The sequence below is a fragment of the Coffea eugenioides genome, chromosome 2 (genome assembly GCF_003713205.1).
Source record: "Coffea eugenioides isolate CCC68of chromosome 2, Ceug_1.0, whole genome shotgun sequence".
In the NCBI taxonomy this organism is placed as follows: domain Eukaryota; kingdom Viridiplantae; phylum Streptophyta; class Magnoliopsida; order Gentianales; family Rubiaceae; genus Coffea; species Coffea eugenioides.
Window position 1 is genome coordinate 32,525,856 of NC_040036.1, and position 20,691 is coordinate 32,546,546.

Here is a 20,691-nt window from a genome sequence, read left to right on the forward strand (position 1 = left end):
CTTGCATCCTTTTCTTGTGAAAACTAAGATTAAACTTGCTATAGGCTATTTTTCGTTTCCATTGTATCCTAGAGATAATTTGTCATTTCAACCCGGTTAGCAAGATAATAGGGGCAAATAATACCTTAAAAAAAGTGATCATGCGTCTTGGAAAATCTCTTGAATTCCTCGAAATTAGCTTAGTCAGGTTCTTGAAATAATTCTTGTAATAGTTCTGTAATAAGTTCCAGACACTTGTAATCCCCATATTCTCCAACAATTTTCAGTTTTCTTACTTGCTTCCTTTCATGGCACTGAAGATACATGGCGGACTCCTTGCCTGGCCTTTTCACCCTGTCCGCGGAGCATTTGGCTGGATTGTCTTCCAGTAAGAGTCTTGGAGTTGCCTTCAATTTAGTTTCCATTAATAGTCCTAGTGTTTTTAGTGATTTTCGTAGTAATATAATCTTAGTTCAGGCAAAGTAAGAGGTGAGATACAATTTTTGTAGACGGGGCCAAACTATTGATGTCAAAATTGAGATGAGCTTCCAAATTGGGTAATAGCCGGTAAAATGTCCAATTGCAATTGCAATTGATATAAAAGGTGGGGTTTTATCCTCGAGGGAAGATTTGACACTTGAATCAGTTTATTTTATAGAGAGAAAATGTAAAGAAAGAAGCTCTGAAGTAAGCAAAATTCTTGTACAAAATAGAATGAATTCGTATTGAAAACCAAACTCCCTTTCAAAGAGTTTTTTGGCTGACTTTAATGGGGGGTTTTTGAGAATATTTAAAATTGGAATTTTTTTTTTCTGGGGATCATTTTCATCATGAAGGATTTAGAGAATTTCTGCCCAAAAAAAAGGAAAAAAGTGACAAAAAGTAAACCATCATTCATGATTACGGTATTCCTAAGTACTATAAAATAATCCATCAAAAACTGAAAATTGAATTGTCCAATGTGTCCAAGTTTGATCTTCCTCTTACCATCACATTAGCATTTAGCAGCATTTCAAGTCTTCAGCAGACTTCTAGAGATGAAACTAAAACGTTAACCTTTTCCTATGAATTTGCCAAACGGAGAAACAGAAATAACTTGTGAAAATCAACCTTCATTCCATACCTTAATAACGTCAATCTCGTTGACAAAGGGTCAAGTTGGTGATAACTTTACCCAACTATACTTGCCTAACAAAGTTATAAAACAAGAAGAAACATTTTTTAGGTCAATTATGTCATCCACAACTTCACTAGGTCAACATAATTTACACCTTGATTAATTAGCCAGGATCTTAAAATATTACTACTAATATCGAAGTCAATTTCTAGTAAAGGTTCTTGCTAACTTGTTACTTTTTTTTTCTGGTAATGGTTATTACCACTAGTGCTAAAGGCACACATGATGTATGTACAATTAAGAAATTTTTTTCGCAATTTAATTTTTCCTAAAATTTTCAAACTATAGCAAACTATGGTAGTTTAATATTTTTTTTCCTATCAAATTTCTCTTTGTTTGGATTGTAAGTTATTTGAGATATTTTTACTGTAGCACTTTTTGTGATGTGATGTATGTGAGATAAAAAGATAATTGGGAAGATAAAAATGTGTATAAGAAATTGTAATGATAATGTAAGCAAATATATTTGGAAAAATAATCAGCTGTCCAAACAAACCTGTAACTACCTGTTAGCAAATATGTAGGTTTGTTGAAGATGACTACCTGTAACTACTTCTAATCACAACTATCTAAACACATTTTGACAAAAATCTGCCTTTAGGTAAGGTAGTAAAGCAATAAGTGACTTTCATAAAAGTAAAGCTAGAAGTATATAAAATGACAAAAAGTGTTTACCCAAAATCCCTACTTTTCACTTTATATATACTAGTGTATAGGGCACACCTAATATGTGTGTAATTATGGAAAAATTAAAATAAATCAATTTTGCATAAGTCTTGTTTGTTACATGTAAAAAATTTATATAAAATTTTCGTGAAAGAACTTTAGTTTATATGGTTATAATAATTTGATAGTTACAATATTCAGGGTGGTTATATTGGTGATTAAGATAAAAATTAATTTTTGTATGGGTAAAATTAAAAGTTCAAAAGATGACAAAAAAGTTTTTACCCTAACAGATATTGTTCAGGTGTTATATATTGTATGGACAGTAAAGATAATTACTATACTATTGTATTAACTAATTTAAGGACTCTAACCTTCCGTATTAGTAGTTTAGAAAAAGTAGGGAAAACAAAAAGGCTAACCCACGTTTAAAACAGAATTGGGCCAACTTTGCCTAACAAGCATAGGAATTGGAAGCCCATCGCCCACCAAGTTAACCAATTCTTTTGAGGCTTAAACCCACCAAAAAAAGAAAATAATAATAAAAATAATAATAATAATAAAAGATTTTTCTATGCCCGTTAACACACCTAATATTCACTCAATCTACCATATATATACACATACTAACAATTATTATTCTCTTTTGCATTTATATACTTTCTCTATTTAATCTTGCTTACCCTCTCTTGTATTTATTTACTTTTCCTAATTAATCTTATATTTTCAAAAATATAACACTTGAAAAATAAAACCAAAAAAAATTATGTTGGTTTTTAATTGAAGCTCAAGAAAGCTAGTGTACAACTTACAACTGATTTCTTGTAGAACCTTTTAAGTCAATATGTGATGGCTATCAATTTCAGTTATTGAGTTATGTTCCCACGTCAAATACTATAATATATACTTTACCATATTAACCTAACTCTTTGTTGTTGCTTAAAACCATTCTTTTTTTCCCCCCGATTAACCCACAAACAAAAAACAGAACCACGCATGCCAAACTCTTTGTAAAGTGTATTTTAAGGTAATTAATTTCATTTGACCCCTTAAACTTTGATATTACTGCTTCTTTTATCTTTCACTTGTACCGCTTAATTACCTTCACATTATCTAAGAAAGATTATAAAAACACCTGAGACGGTTTTTTGTCTGGAAGACGCAAATAGAATAAAAACCATCAAGCTAATTAAATTGATCCCTAAAATGCAATATGCTATAGAATTATGTTGTAAATTACAAAACTTAAGTAGCCTTTTAAGAGTTTTTTTTTTTGGGATTAATCCTCTCAATTGGTAGGATTCGAATCTTGAATCTGACAGCGAGAAAACTCTAACTGCTCACGTTGAACATCATAAGGGTCAATATGCTATTGTAAAACATTTTCTATGTTGAGATAACAATTTGACTAATGTGAATATAGTCAAGAGTTTTTTTTTTTTTTTTTTGTAAATTAGTCAATACTTTAGCATAATTAGCTTTTGTTATACACTTGAGAAGAGCGAGGGGGCGGGGGGGTTTACTCCAATTTAGCAATGATGCATTTGACATAAGAAATTTCCACCCAACCATGAGACCATGGTCAAATTGTCTTTGTTCCAAATCCAAAGTAGTACAAATAAACTAGAATACTCAAAAGCCCATCCCTATGCTTTTTGTCCAAACACACCACGGCAAGTCAGATGATGCTGCTGATAACCAATTTAACTGACTCCCGCCAGCCAAAGCAACACTCCAATTCCAATCTTTCCACCATTAACTCACCAATGGTACAGTTTTCTTGCCCAAATGGTCAAATTAATAGCCTAAAAAAGGTGCAAACTTCCCCAACTTCCACCCTACCGCAAACAGCTCCCCAACCCACAATTTTGCAAAAGGTTTTACATCATTTACTAATTAATTTGACGTGACAAAGTGTTAATCAAACAAGGAATTTGCATGTGAAATTTGAGACACACAAGAAAAGCAAAATCCTGCCGGTATGGTAGGCCAAGTTTCAATTTTGACTAAGGTCGTTGAAGGGTATAACTATATTTGATTTACTCAAATTGCTCAAGTCAACAACTCTTCTTGCCCTTTTTTCTTTTTTTTTTTTTAGCTAGCTATATGCACAAATTATATGGAATTTCATGCTTATAGGGTTTTTTTTTTTTGCGGGGTAGCTTACATACACAAATTACAAGGAAAATCGCGCTTATAGTTTTCTTTTTTTTTTTTTTTTGTTGAAAAACTCATAAGATGATAACTAATGGAACTAGTGTTTTAAAAGTTAAAGGAAAAAAACACTAGAAAATGGATATGGTAATAAAGTTTTTGTGAGACGATAAAGAATTAAAGTTAGGGATGCTGAAATTTAAGGCCAAGATGCGAAATATGCAAAAGGGTTGCTTCAAGTTTAACAACAAAATTCTTGCTTTAGACTATAATCCAAAATTAATTAGACGATGAATTATGACCCTTGGTTTTTTCTACTCTTTGAATCTATTAATAGCTTTGTCTTTTCCTATATTTTTGTTGAGATTTAATTCATTGTCTTTTGGCATAGAAACGAAATGCAATCTGTCTTGAATGTAATATCTCATTTTTTTATTATTAATTCACAATAAAAAAATCCTACCAATTGCACCTTTAGTATGCGTGAAACGTCCAATGGAAAACTGGTTATCTTTCTTGAGTTGTAATCTCCAAAGTTTTCATATCCTCCTAGTTTTTTTTTTTTTTTGCATCTAAATCCAAAATTTGATGCTAAATGCTTCCTCTAATTTCTTGCCAATTGTATCCATCCTTATTTGCTTTAACCAGCAATCTCAAATATGAAGCAAAATTCCCATTAGAAATCCACGTATTCCAGTGAACTGTGCATCTTGTGTTTAGAAAATCGAACCATGGCTCAAGGAAATATCTTTTGGCCTTCCCATGTCAAAATTCTGATTTCGGAATCTTAAATCCGTGGCTGAATCTATATGGACCTTTCTTTTTTTTTTTTTTATGGCAACGATAATATTTTTATAATCTAATCTATCCTAATCTAGAGGGAGGGGAGTCTAAAGAGACTGTATATTAGGGGTTAGTAGGTATAATAATCTGACTAAACCAAAAGAGTGCTTTGGCATCTCCTTTAAATTTTTTTCACTGCAGATTCGTCACTTTTCACCAATTTCAAATCTAGACCAGTGAGTGAGCTAGATGAACTTTTGGTTCGCAATTCCTCCATCTCAATCATTTAGGTCCAAGGTTTAATTCATGTTATTTATTTTAATATTAAGTAATAACATTGAAATGTTAAAAAGAAAGAAAAGATTAGTAGAAATCGGTTTAACAATTTAGTTTTTACTTATTTTGATCAGTTCAATTGATTTTCGAGCGGAGTTGACCGATTCTTTAACTTTCTTGGTTTAATAGAGAATCATACTCGTACCATAGCCAGTTTGCAGTTTAATCAGTGGCCAATCTAATTGATTTTTAAAGCACTATTGCTTTTCACTTACCAGGACATTTTGTTATATACCATGATTAACATATACCATGTCGCAAAAATTGTACAAACTACTTTGCAAAATGTGGTTCATTAGAATCAATCTACATCACAAAATTCCACTCAAGAGGATGTATGGCTTTTTAAAACCCCCTGACCTGTTAAACCCCATGGAAACAAACGAAAATAAAAAGGATTAATCTTATATACACTGTCACAGTTAAATATATGACGCATGTGTAAAATTTGAATTTGAAATCCAAATTTGTTCATGTGTCATCTATTCAACCGTGATAATATATACATTGATAGTGTATATAAGATTTACTCAAATAAAAAATTCGTCATATATAGTTTATTGTCTTGTACTGGTAGGCAATAGGTACGCAAGTGCAAAAAGTCATTTTTGCATATGTAAATGTTTGGTCATACTATGTAACCTGCATGTGTTGGTAAACAAGCATAAAGTAATAATTAACAACTTAACTAGTTGATCTTCTTAAGTTGGGAGATACCTGAAGCAAGAGTCAACTACTGCCAAAAAAAAAATTTTGTAGTCTTGCCGTTTCAGCCTCTTTTACCACCCAAATCCATGATCTCTCCGTCATGGATAACATTCTCAAGCAGCCATTGATTGTCTAGAAGTTAATTGAAATCCTCTAACACCCCTTCCTGTCTTTTTCTAAATCCATCATCTTCCCATTTCTAAGCCAACATTTGGCTATAAATATGTGTAGATTGTTGGGAAACATTTTCAACGTCAAATCCTGTCTTGTTGCGTTAAGAAAGACTTGAGCCTCTCATTCTTTTGGAACCATCAGCTTGTATTTTCTGGTTTCTGCATCCAAATTAAGAGTACCTGTAGATGAAAATGTTTCTTCAATACTTTCTTTTCACAATCTTCACCGTTTTGGTGTATTCTTCAGCCACCTTCCAACAGGATCATCAGCATTCGGGCTATCGGGGATTGATTCATGCAGAGAATGAAACTGGCCTTGGCCATCGCCATCCTCCGCAAAGTCGTCAGGAAATCAAGCAAGAATCTGGATTCCTGAAATTCAGAAGATTACTTTCTGCGAATGCAGGGTTGTCAAATTCTGCAAGGTCTAAAAGGTCGAGATCAACAGGTTATCTAGTGAACGTTGACAAGTTTGGAGCCAGGGCTGATGGAACAGATGATACTAAGGTATATATTATCTTAAAAAGCAAAAAATTCAGAAAGAATGTTTTTAACTGAAAAAATTAATTAGCTAGCTTTAATACTTTTTACTGTTACATTGCTTCATTTTATTGATTTTTCTCATTGTTGGATTAGTTGCATGTTTGGTTGAAGTAAGTTGCTACAGTAAATTTACTTCATTCGAGTTAAAAGTGGCTTCAACACTCATTAAAGCTTAAAAATAGTGTCAGCTTATAAATTTTCCGTCAAGCCATTTCTTTTACTATTTCTGTTGCCCTTTTATTATTTGACAAAAAAAATAGAAGAAAAAAAAACTTTAGATGGCCTTGAGAAAATCTAATCTCCCTTTCTTGTTAAGGCATTTACCCAAGCTTGGAAGAAGGCATGTTCTACTCCCAACAGCATTTTTTTGGTTCCTGCCAGAAAAGTGTATCATCTCAAGCCAATTACATTTGAGGGTCCCTGCCAATCTGGTATTACAATGAGGGTAAGTTTGTGAATAATCAAGAAACAATTTATCTCGCAAAATTATGAGCTCCAAGTGAAAAGTTAAGCAACCATATCAATTCAAATAATAACTATAGAATCTTTTTGTTTTTGTTTCTTTTTAATTTCTTGATAGATCCAAGGAACCATCAGAGCTTCTACACTCATGTCAGACTATGAACAAAATCGAAGGATTTGGATTAAGTTTGAGGAGCTCAGAGACTTCAGTGTTGAAGGTGGTGGTGTGATTAGTGGAAATGGACAGATTTGGTGGCCAAAATCTTGCAAAGTTGACGAAAAACAAGTATGAAACTGTACCTAATTCTGTCACAAAGGCTTCCAAGTGTACGGTTGCAAATGTGTTCATTTACACAATTTGTCTGCATAGGCATATATGCTCTTTTATCCTTAATTATGTGCACTTTTTATGTTGTGTCCGACCCAAGTGGTAGAAATTTAGCTTTTTTCTACTAAAACAACTAAAAAGTTTAAAAAGTGTCTTCTACATACTATAGTTTGGAAGAAATTAAATTCAATCTCCTCCATTCTAAATCCCACCCCAACACTACTGATACAAGTCATTAATGCATGGACGATAGGGATATAAAAACCTTTCTTAAGTTTTTCGCCCCCATTAAAGTTTTGAAAAGTCTTATACCACACACTTGAACTTAGAAAAATATAATATAAGAATTGCCCTCTAACAAAAAATGTTCTACATCTACATCTATACATGTTTGGAAGCCAACCATACAATTGTTAGCTCACATGTTCTTAATTTTTGTGGTTTATAAAAATTATTTGCAAGTGATTGACAAATTCTTTTCCTTTCATTTTTCATTTTTTTTTTTTGCAGCCTTGTCTAGGTGCTCCAACGGTATGTTTAAGGCTTTGCAATGATCAAAAGTTTTCTTGAAATTACAAGAAAATGCATGATGAAAATTCATTATGTTCAAATGTCTTACTTCTTTTCCTTCCATTTTCTTATCATCATCATAACAGGCCATGACCTTTGATAAGTGCACAAATGTAAAAGTGACAAACCTAAGGATAAAAAATGCACAACAAATGCATCTAACTTTCCGGGATTGTACCAATGTTGAAGCATCAAATCTGAAGGTGAAATCCAAAGGAAGCAGCCCAAACACTGATGGCATTCACGTCTCAGGATCCCGCAATGTTCAAATCTTGAACAGTGACATTGGAACTGGTAAATGGAAATTCCCTAAATTTTACATTATCTCATCAATTTTTTTCTTTCAATCTAGTGTTTAATTAGTCCTGTCTAAAGTAACAACTTTCAAGTAATAATTCCTCTATGCCTTTTCTTCCTTTGAGAGTTTATTGGGATAACATTAATTGGACACTTTTTTCCACGTGAAGAATTGACTATTGACTCTAAAGAGTTTGATTTATAAAACTTTTAATTAAATAAAATAAAAAAATATGAAAGGTCTAGATTGCAAGGTGTAAGTGGAGGTTGTGACAGTTAAAATTTTCATATAATACTTTTGTTTTGGATGCAGGGGATGATTGCATTTCTATTGTTAGTGGATCCAATAAGGTTCGAGCAGTGGGTATAAAGTGTGGACCAGGCCATGGAATCAGGTTATTCAATTCTCCCTTCTTCCTTCAGCTTTCCCCATGGAATCAGCTTTCCCCACTTCTTCCTTCAGCTTTCCCCACTGCTGATCACACTTTCTTTACAGACTTACAAAACTAAATTGACATGATTCTCTCTTTTTTTTTTTCAGCATTGGTAGCCTGGGGAAAAATGGTGATGAGGACCATGTGTCTGATATTTTGGTGAATACAGCAACATTTGCAGGAACCACAAATGGAGTAAGAATAAAGAGTTGGCAGGTAAGGGACAATTTTGAATACCACTTTCGGGCTTACTTTAAATCAAGAAAATTGTAAATGACCATGTTATTCCCTTTTATAAACCTTTTAATCTTGTATCATCATATACTCAGTCTTTGGATTATGTTGTCACAATCCTGGTAACAGGAAAAGACCATAACAAACAAATTAACCTTAGCCCTCCAAAGTTCTTTAAGTTTCCATTGTCACAAAATCATTTCCCTCGAACAACTCTTCTTCTTAAACATTTACAAGCACTGAGGATACAAAAATTTTGGATCTAACATTGGCTTTGTCTGCTATTTGAAAAGGGAGGACGCGGATATGCAAAGAACATCGTGTTCGAGAATATTGTAATGCGCAATGTGACAAATCCGATAATCATAGATCAATTCTATTGTGACAAAAAGGAAAAGGATTGCAAAGAGCAGGTAATGTCTCTGGCCAATATAAGATGATTTACCGTTGATTCAGCCCATAAGGAAAATGGTTTAATTTACGATGCATGATTATCTGAATGCAGCAAAAATAAAGAATGGACCGCTAGCTACTATTCTTTCTCTATTCTCATATTTGCATCTATTGCACCTTCATTTTCAGTTTTCTCAGTCGTTTATTGCGGTTAAATTGTCGCAATTACTATGCATGTTTAACAATTATTGTATTTCTATTGCAGAAGAATGCTGTACAAGTGAACAGTGTGTCATACAGGAATATAAAAGGAACAAGTGCTACGGAGAAAGGCATAATATTTGAATGCAGTGCAACTTTTCCTTGTGAAGGCGTTAGGATGGAAAATGTACAATTAACGCACAAGGGACGTAGTAGTCTAGCTGCTTGTAACAATATCCATGTACAACAGATAGGAAATAATACACCACAATGCAACTAAATAGTTTAGTAGACCAGAAGTTCATTCTATAGCTTGTAGATGTCCATTTTTTTTTTAATGTGCATTTATTTCTGTACTGTAGAATTTATTTCATTCATAAAAAAAAGTGAAGAATGAATACAAAAGTTTTCCAGAGCATAACGTCAAAGCATAAGTACACCATATGGAACCAATGTGTTATTGTCCTATGATGCAATGCAGTCCATAAATTTCGTTTAAAGTTTTGTCTTCCACCAATTTATAATGGTTCTTTTTTTTCAGTAGAGGAGAGGGTAGATTTAAGTAGTAGGGAGCGGTTCTTTTAAAAATTTTCACCAATAAAACGGTTCTTTTAATTTTAATATTTTATCTTTCACTTTTAATTCTTGAAACCTCAATCCTGGTCAATAGACCAAGGTCTTCTCGCCCCACTAATGTAATGGTTCATTAAGACTTTTGGCAAGGAATACAAACTTGAAGTCAACAACTATTTTCTTTGTAGTATAAAGTTTAGAAAATCCATTTTTTTCCTCAAAATTTGATGAGCAGAAGTAATTTGACAAGCACAAGTTTGGGAAGCTTTCCTAATCCAAACCAAAAACAGGGAAGAAGCCTAGTGTGACACTCATAATTCTCCTCTACTATAACTACACCCCTGTACAAAAACTATTCTTCTCATTATTTTCCATTGGTTGCAAAATTCTTGATTGAAGTTGTCAATGGAGTAGGCCTATCAACGGGCGGATCCGGGCCGGAATTCGTTATTCCGGACCCGAACCCGGCAACTATTCTTCTCATTATTTTCCATTGGTTGCAAAATTCTTGATTGAAGTTGTCAATGGAGCGTACTGTTCAAGGAAGAAGTTGGGGATATATATAGAAGATTGAGGGAATAAACGTGAAAAAAAAAGAAATGTAATTGGTAAAAAAAAATTTGCCTTTACAAAAACTTTTCATATCTGCATAATGGAAGTCTCTTCCTAAATTACAAAATAAAACATCATTTACTTATCAAAAAGATTATTTTGATGTGGTTTTTTTTTTTTTTTTTTGGCTTGAACATCCACATATAAAGTGATACATTAGTCTCAAAATACCCAATTATGCGTAACATTGCTCATCCAACAAAAAATGTAATTGAACTTGTATCTAAATTCTCTCTTTCTTCTTGTAACATAATTAATATTCTAGGACAATTCATGATCCCACAAATCCAACAGATAGAGAAAGCGGCTAATCAAGATTTTCCTTTGGGAATGATAATTGAATGGTCCAATCAAGTTTCGTACCTTATAATGCAAGAGTAGTTTCAAGTTTCAAGATAAACATGGACTTGAGTTGGTCCTTGGACATAGTACTTCATTATGGATTGATCTATATCATTGAAACACACTTGTTGTCCGCCTAGAGGGACAAAGTTGTTAATATGTTGACCCCTACCACTTTATTTTTTTTCCCTTTCTTTTTCACTACATCTTCTCATGGATCGAATGTAAAAGTGATGAAAATGACTTTTTACTTTTAGCAACAATAATTGCCAATCCATCGCAATATCCACAATCTAGCTAATTTCATCAGAAGATTTCTTACACTAACCTACCTTTTTTTTTTTGGCCCTCCCCTCCCTTTTCGTCATACCCATGATACATTCAAGTGGTGGTGATGAATCTTCTGAATTACAGCCATGAAGGATATTGTACGTACTAAATTCAATTTTAGTTCTATCTTTTCCATGTAGATGTTGCATCTTCAACTTGTATTATGTTACTTCTGAATTACAACCAGCAAGGATTTTGAACGTAGCTAGTAACTTTGCTTTTAACCCTCAATAAAATCTTAATCTTCAACCCTAAACAACTTTTTGTGAATACATTTTATTTTCAACTTGTATCGTTTTATTCTCTTAATATCGGTAATCAATAACAGTATAACATCACCGATGGTCCTTTATTTTTATTTTTTTTTCAAGAGGAGTTAAGGTTATATGTTTCCTCTCTTTGTTCTACTTGTTGATTGGTGAAAATCAGTTTGTAGGGGTCCATCCAAACCCATTAGAATCTTGGTAGTTTTTTCGGGAAAAAAATAAAGAAAATAAAGATACAAATAAAACACTACCTGTCTGTTTCAATCCCATGCAAGGAAATTTCAGGGAAGTTACACAAGTGGGATAAAGAGGCGTTATATTATATATATATATATATATATATATATATATATATATATATATATATATAACTAAATGAAGGACACAAGGAGCTATACTCAAGAAAATCATATTCATTACCTTGTGGATAGGAATATTAAAGCTGACGAATTTTTTAACCATCATTAATATTCTCAAGGTACTTGTTACCAATATCTAGGTAAATTGAACTTATAAAAGCAGCATTTGGAGAGGTCAAAGCTATTAATCTTGTAGTCCAACAACGTTACAAATGGAACATCTTTTCCAAAATGATTAATATTATTGACTAAGTAAGTATTTGTCACAAAATATGAGCTTGCAGCTGTAATTTATTTTCCAGTACACTGTCATGTCTCTTTTAGGATCCAGTGGCAGCTTGCTTGTCCAGTTACTACTATATGCCAATGAAGGTACTATGAATCTAATTGGTCCATCAATTGTCATTTCTGTTGTAAGATCTATTGGCTCTTGCTCCATTTATTAAATGAAGAAAATTCAAATCATAAGAATATGTGTGCGGACATACCTTAGGCTGCATTTGGATTGGACTATGTTTCAAAAACTAGTTTTTTAAATATAATGTTACATTAATGCATAAATAAAAATATCTCATCCATACAATATATTAAAAATAACTCACAAATATACAAAAAAAAATTAAAAATATATGAATTTTACAATATTTTCTACCTATCACCACCACCCTCACCCACCACTGCCTTCCTCTTCTTTTCTCCTCCCCCTCCTCTTCCCTCTTCCTTCTCCCTCTCCTTCCCTCTTCCTCCTTTCTCTCTTTCGTCCTCCCCTCTTCCCTTTCCCTTTTTCTCTTTCTCTCCCCTTTCCTGTCACCCCTCACCCCTTCCCCTCCCTCCCCACCCAATCTAGTCTCGACTAGATTACAATGGGGAAGAAATGAGGGGAGGGGTCGGATTGAGTGAGAGGAGAAGGAAGGGGCAGGGGGTGGCGGGAAAGGGAGGGGAAGAGAAAGAGGCAAGGGGAAGAGGGGAGAAGGAAAAGGGAGGAGAAAGGAGGAGGGAGAGGGTGGTGGCTGTGGTAGGTGGGAGTGGTGGTGGTTGTGAGTATTAGTATTAATTTTTAAAAAGTACTATAATTTTTTTTTAATTTTAAAAGGTACCTCAAAATATATTCGAAGAATCCCTCCAAAAACACCACAAAAAATATCTATAGTAAAAGTTTTTCATATACACTATTACAGTAAAATATTTCGAAAACACTTTCAAAAACAACTAATCCAAATGGAGTCTTAGTTTTAGGTAGTTGAATTGCTTATATTTATGTATGTGTAACTTGATACCAGCTAGTGAATCAGTTCTATTGTAGTGATTGTAATGTACATTTTACTACTTGAGGATAAATTTTAACTTACCAAAGGAAAAGGTGTGACTTGATTATGCAAATGCCAATTTATAACAGGTGTGTACTTACATCTTATAAAATCTCATAGATTGTGCACTTTTACATTGTACACTCATACAACAAATTCCTCATATACTTTTGAGGAACTAATTTCTCAAGTTCTTTTGCATGTAAGTCATCAATATTTTCAAATTTTTATCACATTTTCGAAAGAGAAATCCAACGAAAGAAAATTTGGTTACTACCACTTTACCTCGCTCGTAGTATACAGTCTAGTTCCTAGGCATAGAGGCAAGCGAATTTATTGTATCCATTGATTTCATGACATCCCTATTTCCACAAAATATAAATAAATACACACACACATGCAAGGTTGGCTTAGAACAACCAACAACAATCGAGTGCTTTTTTTTTCTTTTAATTCTTTATAGTATAGGCATTGTGAAAAAAACAGTCACAATTAATTGGAACAGCGTGTAATTAGCTTTTTTTTTAAAAAAAAATCACTTCGTACTAGAAGGGACAAGACTGCCTAAAATTGCAGCAATTGCCGAACATGGTTGATGGCCCAAATGAAATCAAGTTGATATTGGATGGATGGAATTGATTGTGGGCACATAGTTTTTTTTTTTTTTTAGTATAACAATTAGGTATGGTTCTCCATGCTATTGTTCTACTAATATCTACATAGCATACATTTATTGTTTGAGTTTGAGTACGTGTTTTTGTTGTATTAGTAGACACATTGTATGGTAAATTTGAGATTGATAATTACAGAAGCCTCAATCCCTACTAGGGTATGCATTTTCCATAGCAATTTAAGATTAGAAATACTTTTCTAGAGGATAAATGAATTTATTGTTCATTCATTTGGAAGGAAAATTTGTAATTTCGCATATCATGAAGAATGAATAAAATGCAATTGGACTATCTTTTCCTTCTTAACAGAAGTGGCAGTCCAGCTTTAGAGGATTACATATCAATTTGCTCCACTTTTTGAATACCTCAACCAGGGAGAAAGAAATAAAAGAACCCGCCTGAAGTTAGATTATTTCTACAAGATTTAGGGATTTTAGGTGATAGGGTGCGAATTGCTACTAAATTTATGAATATTTTCCCTTGATTTTGGCCAAATATTGCATCATTGGATGGATTCTACTTATATTTGACAACTGGTGCTAATTTTAAAAATATGGCAAGAAAAAGAGTGAAAACCGATTTAACGGAGATTCTTAACCTATTCCGTGTGAGCGCAGTCAGTTTTACTGTCAAGTCCAGGAGATTCGGAATTTGCATGCGAGTGTAGGTTTTCTAATTCGAAACAAACCTAAGCAGACGTTGGCTAAAAAGATTCCTGTTTTTGTAATAGAGTTCTTTTTAGGAAACAAAGATAATATCGTTTATAGTTTCCTTTTCCACTTACGAATTTACTTTATTATTGATAGCTTAAAAGTAGGAAAAAAGATTGGTTTTTAGAGACGGCTGGTCTTTCGCTTGACTAGTACTTCAGAAGGAGAAAACAATTGGGTCGTGACTCTTTGCTTTGAAAAGAGAACGACAGCCGCTTGGCTTTTCTCTTGGAATTTACTTTTCTTTAGTTTTCTTCTTTTGTCAAACGTTTATGCAATTTTCTTTAATGAAATTTTGCGAATTGTTTACAATAGAAGGCAACTAATTTTTTTATTCTAGTCAAAGGGAAACGAAGGATTTGATTCAGGTACAACTGTGAGATCTAAATATTTTTATTAGTTTCTTTTATTTGTAGTATTTGTATGTTTTCTGATTTAATTCTTATGGTTGTTTTATTATTTGAATATCAGGGTTCAATATTTAATTCAATCTAACAAACTAATGTCAGTTAGGATAGTTAAATCCGTAATTGTTTAATTATTTTAAATTAGTGGCGACTAGCATGATTGGTTTCATGTCAGAGAAACATATGATTTAATTTAAATAAACCCTGATAGTATATTTATTGATTAGAATAGGGTTTTTTCTAGTTTCTAATGTAATTAAAAATAAATAAATTTTACGGGTGTACTTAGGATTGTTTTTTGAGAAAAGTAGTTAATGGGTATACCTTAACTATCGAAATAGTAAGAAAAAACTAGTTGTTATTGCGTGTTTGACAACTATAACCTGTTTATTAACGAATACATGAAATAATTCTTGCATCGATGAGCAGTTGTATGAACTACCTCCCAAGTTATTTCCTGGCTAGAACTTGCGTATTTATTGATTTAATTTTAATTCGCTTCTATTTGCCAATTCTTATTTAAGTTGTTTGTTTAGTTTAATTTCAATTTTCAAACTCCCTCAGTTAATTTTCACTTGAAAAGAAATGAATTTCCCCTAATTCCTAAGGAAACGACTTTACTCACCCTTGTACGCAAATTTATATTTTTATTAATTACACAGACTCGATACCTGTCATTAGGCTTTTGCTCATATTTTCTCTTATGGACAGAATTTCCACTTCTTACTTATTCACTTCTACTTGAACAATTCAACTACCCTATTCTTCATTGAGATTGTCAAAATTTTGGGTTCTAGCATTTGGTCATGCACTTTTCCGAAACTTCTTTTCACTTTCCACATTCTCATAAGTTGTAGAAAACCTCATTAAAACCATTCCAATGGAATTGTTTTCTCTGCTACAATCCAAAATAGATGAGAAAAGTTCTTAGAAGAGCTCGGTTGTAAACTTTTGGTTTTTGCAAGAGTTTCACATTCCTGGTCAATCCCTATACTAGTGTATTATTTTGATGACATTGTCACAATAAATTAAGATACTAAGACAAATTATCCATTCCCAAAATCATCGTCTAACTATGTCTTTACTTCCATGTTATCTTGCATACTATGAACATTATTTTTTAAAGGTACAAAGATATTTGGATAATCTAGCTACTAGATCGTTGGAGTGTTTGAACCAATTATAGGATTATTGTAATACTCCAATGGCACCGTAAATTATCCAATACTTTCAGCTGAAACCGATGTGTAATAATCACTATAAACTGCTTACTACATTAATGGTATACCTTGATTTAAAAATGGGGATGAACCTCCTCTTCACCTAATTTTCTCTTACCAAAAAAAAAAAAAGAAAGAAATTTGATTCCATTTGTTCAACTAAGTTTTGATACCCTAATGTTAAATTAGAATCTCTCCAAAATCATCAAACCTTAAATCTTAAATACATAACTCGAATTCTCTCACCTCAAGAAACACGTTCAAATATTCATATCAACTAAATTAACCAACCATATTATTTGGCTTGGAAAGCCTTCTAGAGCACTGAATATGGACGGACTACATGTTCATACAAATGTACATACGTACTATACTACTAGGAGTGTGGGAAGAGGGAGAGAGGGAGAGAGACAGACAGACAGACAAAGAGAAGACAAGTAACTGATAAAAGCAAAGTAATTAGTGAGATGGACATAAAGGGGAAGAGAATAGATATGGGCTTCTCTCTAGATTTCAACAAATTATTTCCAAAATAATTATCTTCATGTGTGTGTGCTCGTTGGTATGTGACTATGTGCTTGTGTGAGAGAAATATTTACAAGAAAGAGATGGAAGAAGAGACGACGTCCATAAATATTTTTATATATATGTGAAGAAAAAGAAAATGAAAAGTGGAGATGGATGGTGAAAGATAATAGGTGATGGGCTAGTGGCCTTCACACCTGTTGGGCTCTCCTCCAACACTATAGGGTACTTGCTTTTAGAGACAAAAGGGTGTGTTGAGAATAAAGAAAGCGTTAGTATCAAAGGAAGCTGCGTTTTCTTCCGCATCTCTTCTGCATCTCTCATAAGCATTTAACTTATCATTCATCTTTTTCCCAGCTCACTCTCTGTTGCTTTCTTTCGTTTCCTTTCCTTTATCTGCCTTTAAATAATTATTATTGGAAGAGAGAATGAAAGGAGATGAAGGGACATCGTCAGCAAATGAGGCTGTAAAGAAAAAGTTCAATAGAATCTGTGTTTTTTGTGGTAGTAGAGCAGGTTACAAATCATCTTTCAGTGATGCAGCTCTTCAGCTTGGAAAAGAACTGGTAATGTTCAAAGTACGATGAGATAGCTAATATGAACTGATCATAAGAATAAAGCATTTTCTTACCTGCTTAAATTAACTGGCTTGTGTACATATGTGGTGTTACTTGTTGCATGGTTTTATGATGACCTTTCATTTTCAGGTAAACAGAAAGATTGATCTTGTTTATGGTGGAGGAAGTGTAGGCTTGATGGGATTAGTCTCAAAAACAGTATATGAAGGAGGTTGTCATGTTCTCGGGTATGTCTTTCAAAATGATGATTGATCATTTTCTTGCTACATAGGTTTTGATCAAATGCCATTTCAATCATTTCTTTTCTCTTTTTGTCTTTATAGAATAATTCCTAGAGCTCTACTGCCGCATGAGGTACTTTCTTGATTTCATTCATTGTTGTCATTCTGAAACTTCATAGATGGACTGCTATATTCATCAACAGTAACAGTTATTATGCAAAACAGTGATGTTTGCCTGTGATAAATAGCATTTGTCCTTTTACACATTGAGCCGAGCTAGCTCGGCAAAGGGTTTCTAATGTGGAATATGCTAATTGCAGATATCAGGGAAAACGTATGGAGAGCTAAAAATAGTTGCAGACATGCACCAAAGAAAATCAGAAATGGAAAAGCATGCTGATGCTTTCATTGCACTTCCAGGTTCGTTTCCTTAGGAATAAAACACCCTTTTCCTCACTTTTTTTTTCTGCTGAATACAGAAATACTATGTACCCTCATCATTCTCAACTTTTGTTTCACAATTGTTTAGGAGGTTATGGAACCATGGAAGAATTCTTGGAGATGATTACTTGGGCTCAGTTGGGAATTCATGAAAAGCCAGTGAGATCATTTTCTTTATGTCATAGAATATTGGTATTGATTTTGAGCAGTTTGTTCTCCAAATCTAGAAAAAGGGTTTTCTATTTTGCTTCCTGTATTCCTCACCCAAATGATCAAAAAAGGAAAGATGGTTTGGACAGGTGGGGTTGTTAAATGTTGATGGCTACTATGATGGCTTGCTTGCATTGTTTGACAAGGGTGTGGAGGAAGGTTTCATAGCAGATTCAGCAAGACATATAATGGCTTTAGCTGACACAGCAGAGGAGTTGATGAAGAAAATGGAGGTATTTTATATGAATCACAGTTAAATAAAAACAATAATATATCTACATTAAGTACAAGAATATCCTGTTGTATATGATGTTGGTTGATAAATTATTGGAGAGCTATGACCAGTAAGATTTGCAGAAAAAAGTAGGGAACCATTTTGTTATTAGCTTTGCTTTGATTGATTTGCCTATTCTTTTTGCAGGAGTATGCACCAATCCATGAGAGGGTTGCACCAAGACAAAGTTGGGAAGTGGACCAATTATTAGAGTCTACTACACAAGTGGGGGAATCCCTAACCTCTTAGATCTCTATCAAGACATCTGTATACACTGATGATATTTCTGAAAAATATGATTTTATGTTCTGGTCTAGTTCCATTTAATCATATAAAAGAAAAGGACAGCAAAGTTTTAACTAAGACTATATATCATCTCTCTCTCTGAACTCTTAAGTGGCGCCCAAATCAAAGATCCCATTTCTTAATCTCTCATTTGAATAATCGCCATAGTAGTTCAATACCAGTGGAAACTGGAAAATAATACTTATTTTATTGTGTTTATCTTTCTCTCTTTTTTTTTTTTTTTTTGCTCTCTCCCTACCTGCCATTATGGTTGGTTATTGACCATGTCAAAAGAGTATATATATCATGCTTGTTAGGGACAATGTGAACTGTTGAAAAGTGTAACAAAAAGATGTCTTCTTGTTCATGTATGATATAATTGTACATGGGATGGGGTCCAACGGTTGTCAAAAGTATATATATATATATATACCCAATATTTGATGGTATCACCAAATTGAGGTCTCAATTAATTTGTGTTCATAATTTTTTTTTATTTTTTATCAAAATGTGTACTCACAAACCTTGACATAATTAGTGCAAAATTGTACTACTTCAACCTTGAATAATTATGGTTGCCTAACCATTTGAGACGATTAGACACCTCAACTGTTGATGTCCTATCATATATACAAGTTACTAATTTTTAAGGGCCTCAAGGGGACCAATGGAACAATAGTGGGGGGAATGGTGGCTAAGTGCCTCAATTTTGTTTTCATGGTGGTGGGGTGCACTGATTTTTGTAGATTCTGATGTGTGGAAAAAGGAGGCTTTTGGGATTTTTGGATTGATTCAGGGAGCCTTCTCTATAATTGACATATTTTGTAACTTAGTGCCCCCTTTTTAACTGTTGTTTTAGATGCCAGAGCTTGGAACAGTAGTGTAAATTAATTGGCAGCGCAGCCAGGTGTTGTTTGTTAACATTAAGAACTTTTATAGCAGATATGAAGTTGAAGGAAGGAAATAGGACAAAGGAACAGTTCTAAAATGCCCAGTGGTTTAATCTCATTAAATTCTGAAACAGTCATTTTGTCTTTTATCTTTTTGTCTTTAAAACGTTGCTCCGTCTGTACATGGACAGTAAGCAAGAATTGAATTAAAACAAGTTTTTTCCTAAGGGCCAAAAAGAATGGATGGATGCTTCGTCACCCCCAAGAGACAGGAAGACTTGCTCAGTCTACACTTCCAAAATCTTTTGTTTTAGGAACAGTTCAGTTTGTTAGTATTCAAATTTTGTCTTCAATACTTCAAAAAAAATTATTATTTCTTCCGTTCCATTTTGATAATCCTGTTTCCTTTTTCGTCTGTCCCAAATTATAGTCCACTTTTTCTTCGTTCTTTTTAATTTTTCTAAAATACTCTCATTCAATGTAGGTTGTTATTAATATAAACTACTTTATTTAATATAGATTGTTATTGAATATAACCTACCCCATTTAATGTAAAATGAGGATTTGATTCTTTCTTGACCATCAATTCAAATTCTCATAAACCATCAATTCAAGTTTCCATGAATAATTAATATAAAGTTGTACTCTATTTAATGTAAGGGTATTTTAGAAAAAATAACAATCTAAATTTGTTTTTCCAACTTTTTCTTAAATTGTGTGGAAAAAAAATTAGGACTATCAAAATGGAACAGAGGGAGTACGAGTTTTGTGACACATTTTTTCTTTATTAAGCTGAAGATGCAATTCGTTCATTAGTAGCTTCACCTTATTTGGCAAGTACTAGTGAGTAGTGACAAGAAGAACAATCACTATAATACTACTACAAGTTCCAAAAACAAATTATTCCATCGTGAGAATTGTCTTCTTTATTAAACTGCTTTTAGTAATTATTGCAACTGTACAAGAGAATGAACAGAGCTGGGGATTTGTCAAAGTCTGTGCCTTAACCAGTCACAGCTCCCCAACGATGCT

General features: G+C 33.2%; 2 protein-coding genes across 2 annotated transcripts; both read left to right on the top strand.

The window, feature by feature from the left end:
• The first annotated feature begins 303 nt into the window (after positions 1-303).
• Positions 304-9,718, top strand: LOC113759510 (polygalacturonase QRT2-like). The gene is made up of 10 exons (XM_027302086.1): positions 304-367; positions 6,224-6,483; positions 6,836-6,964; positions 7,100-7,267; positions 7,820-7,840; positions 7,966-8,173; positions 8,490-8,571; positions 8,718-8,826; positions 9,138-9,257; positions 9,503-9,718. Exons 1-10 carry the CDS (start codon positions 304-306, stop codon positions 9,716-9,718), a joined length of 1,377 nt encoding a protein of 458 aa, XP_027157887.1.
• Positions 9,719-17,054: 7,336 nt separating this feature from the next.
• LOC113763519 (cytokinin riboside 5'-monophosphate phosphoribohydrolase LOG1-like) lies at positions 17,055-18,883 on the top strand. Its single transcript, XM_027307350.1, has 7 exons — positions 17,055-17,326; positions 17,468-17,565; positions 17,662-17,692; positions 17,880-17,979; positions 18,089-18,159; positions 18,300-18,443; positions 18,632-18,883. The coding sequence occupies exons 1-7, from the start codon at positions 17,189-17,191 to the stop codon at positions 18,731-18,733; spliced, it is 684 nt and encodes a 227-aa protein (XP_027163151.1). The 5' UTR covers positions 17,055-17,188; the 3' UTR covers positions 18,734-18,883.
• Positions 18,884-20,691: the final 1,808 nt, after the last annotated feature.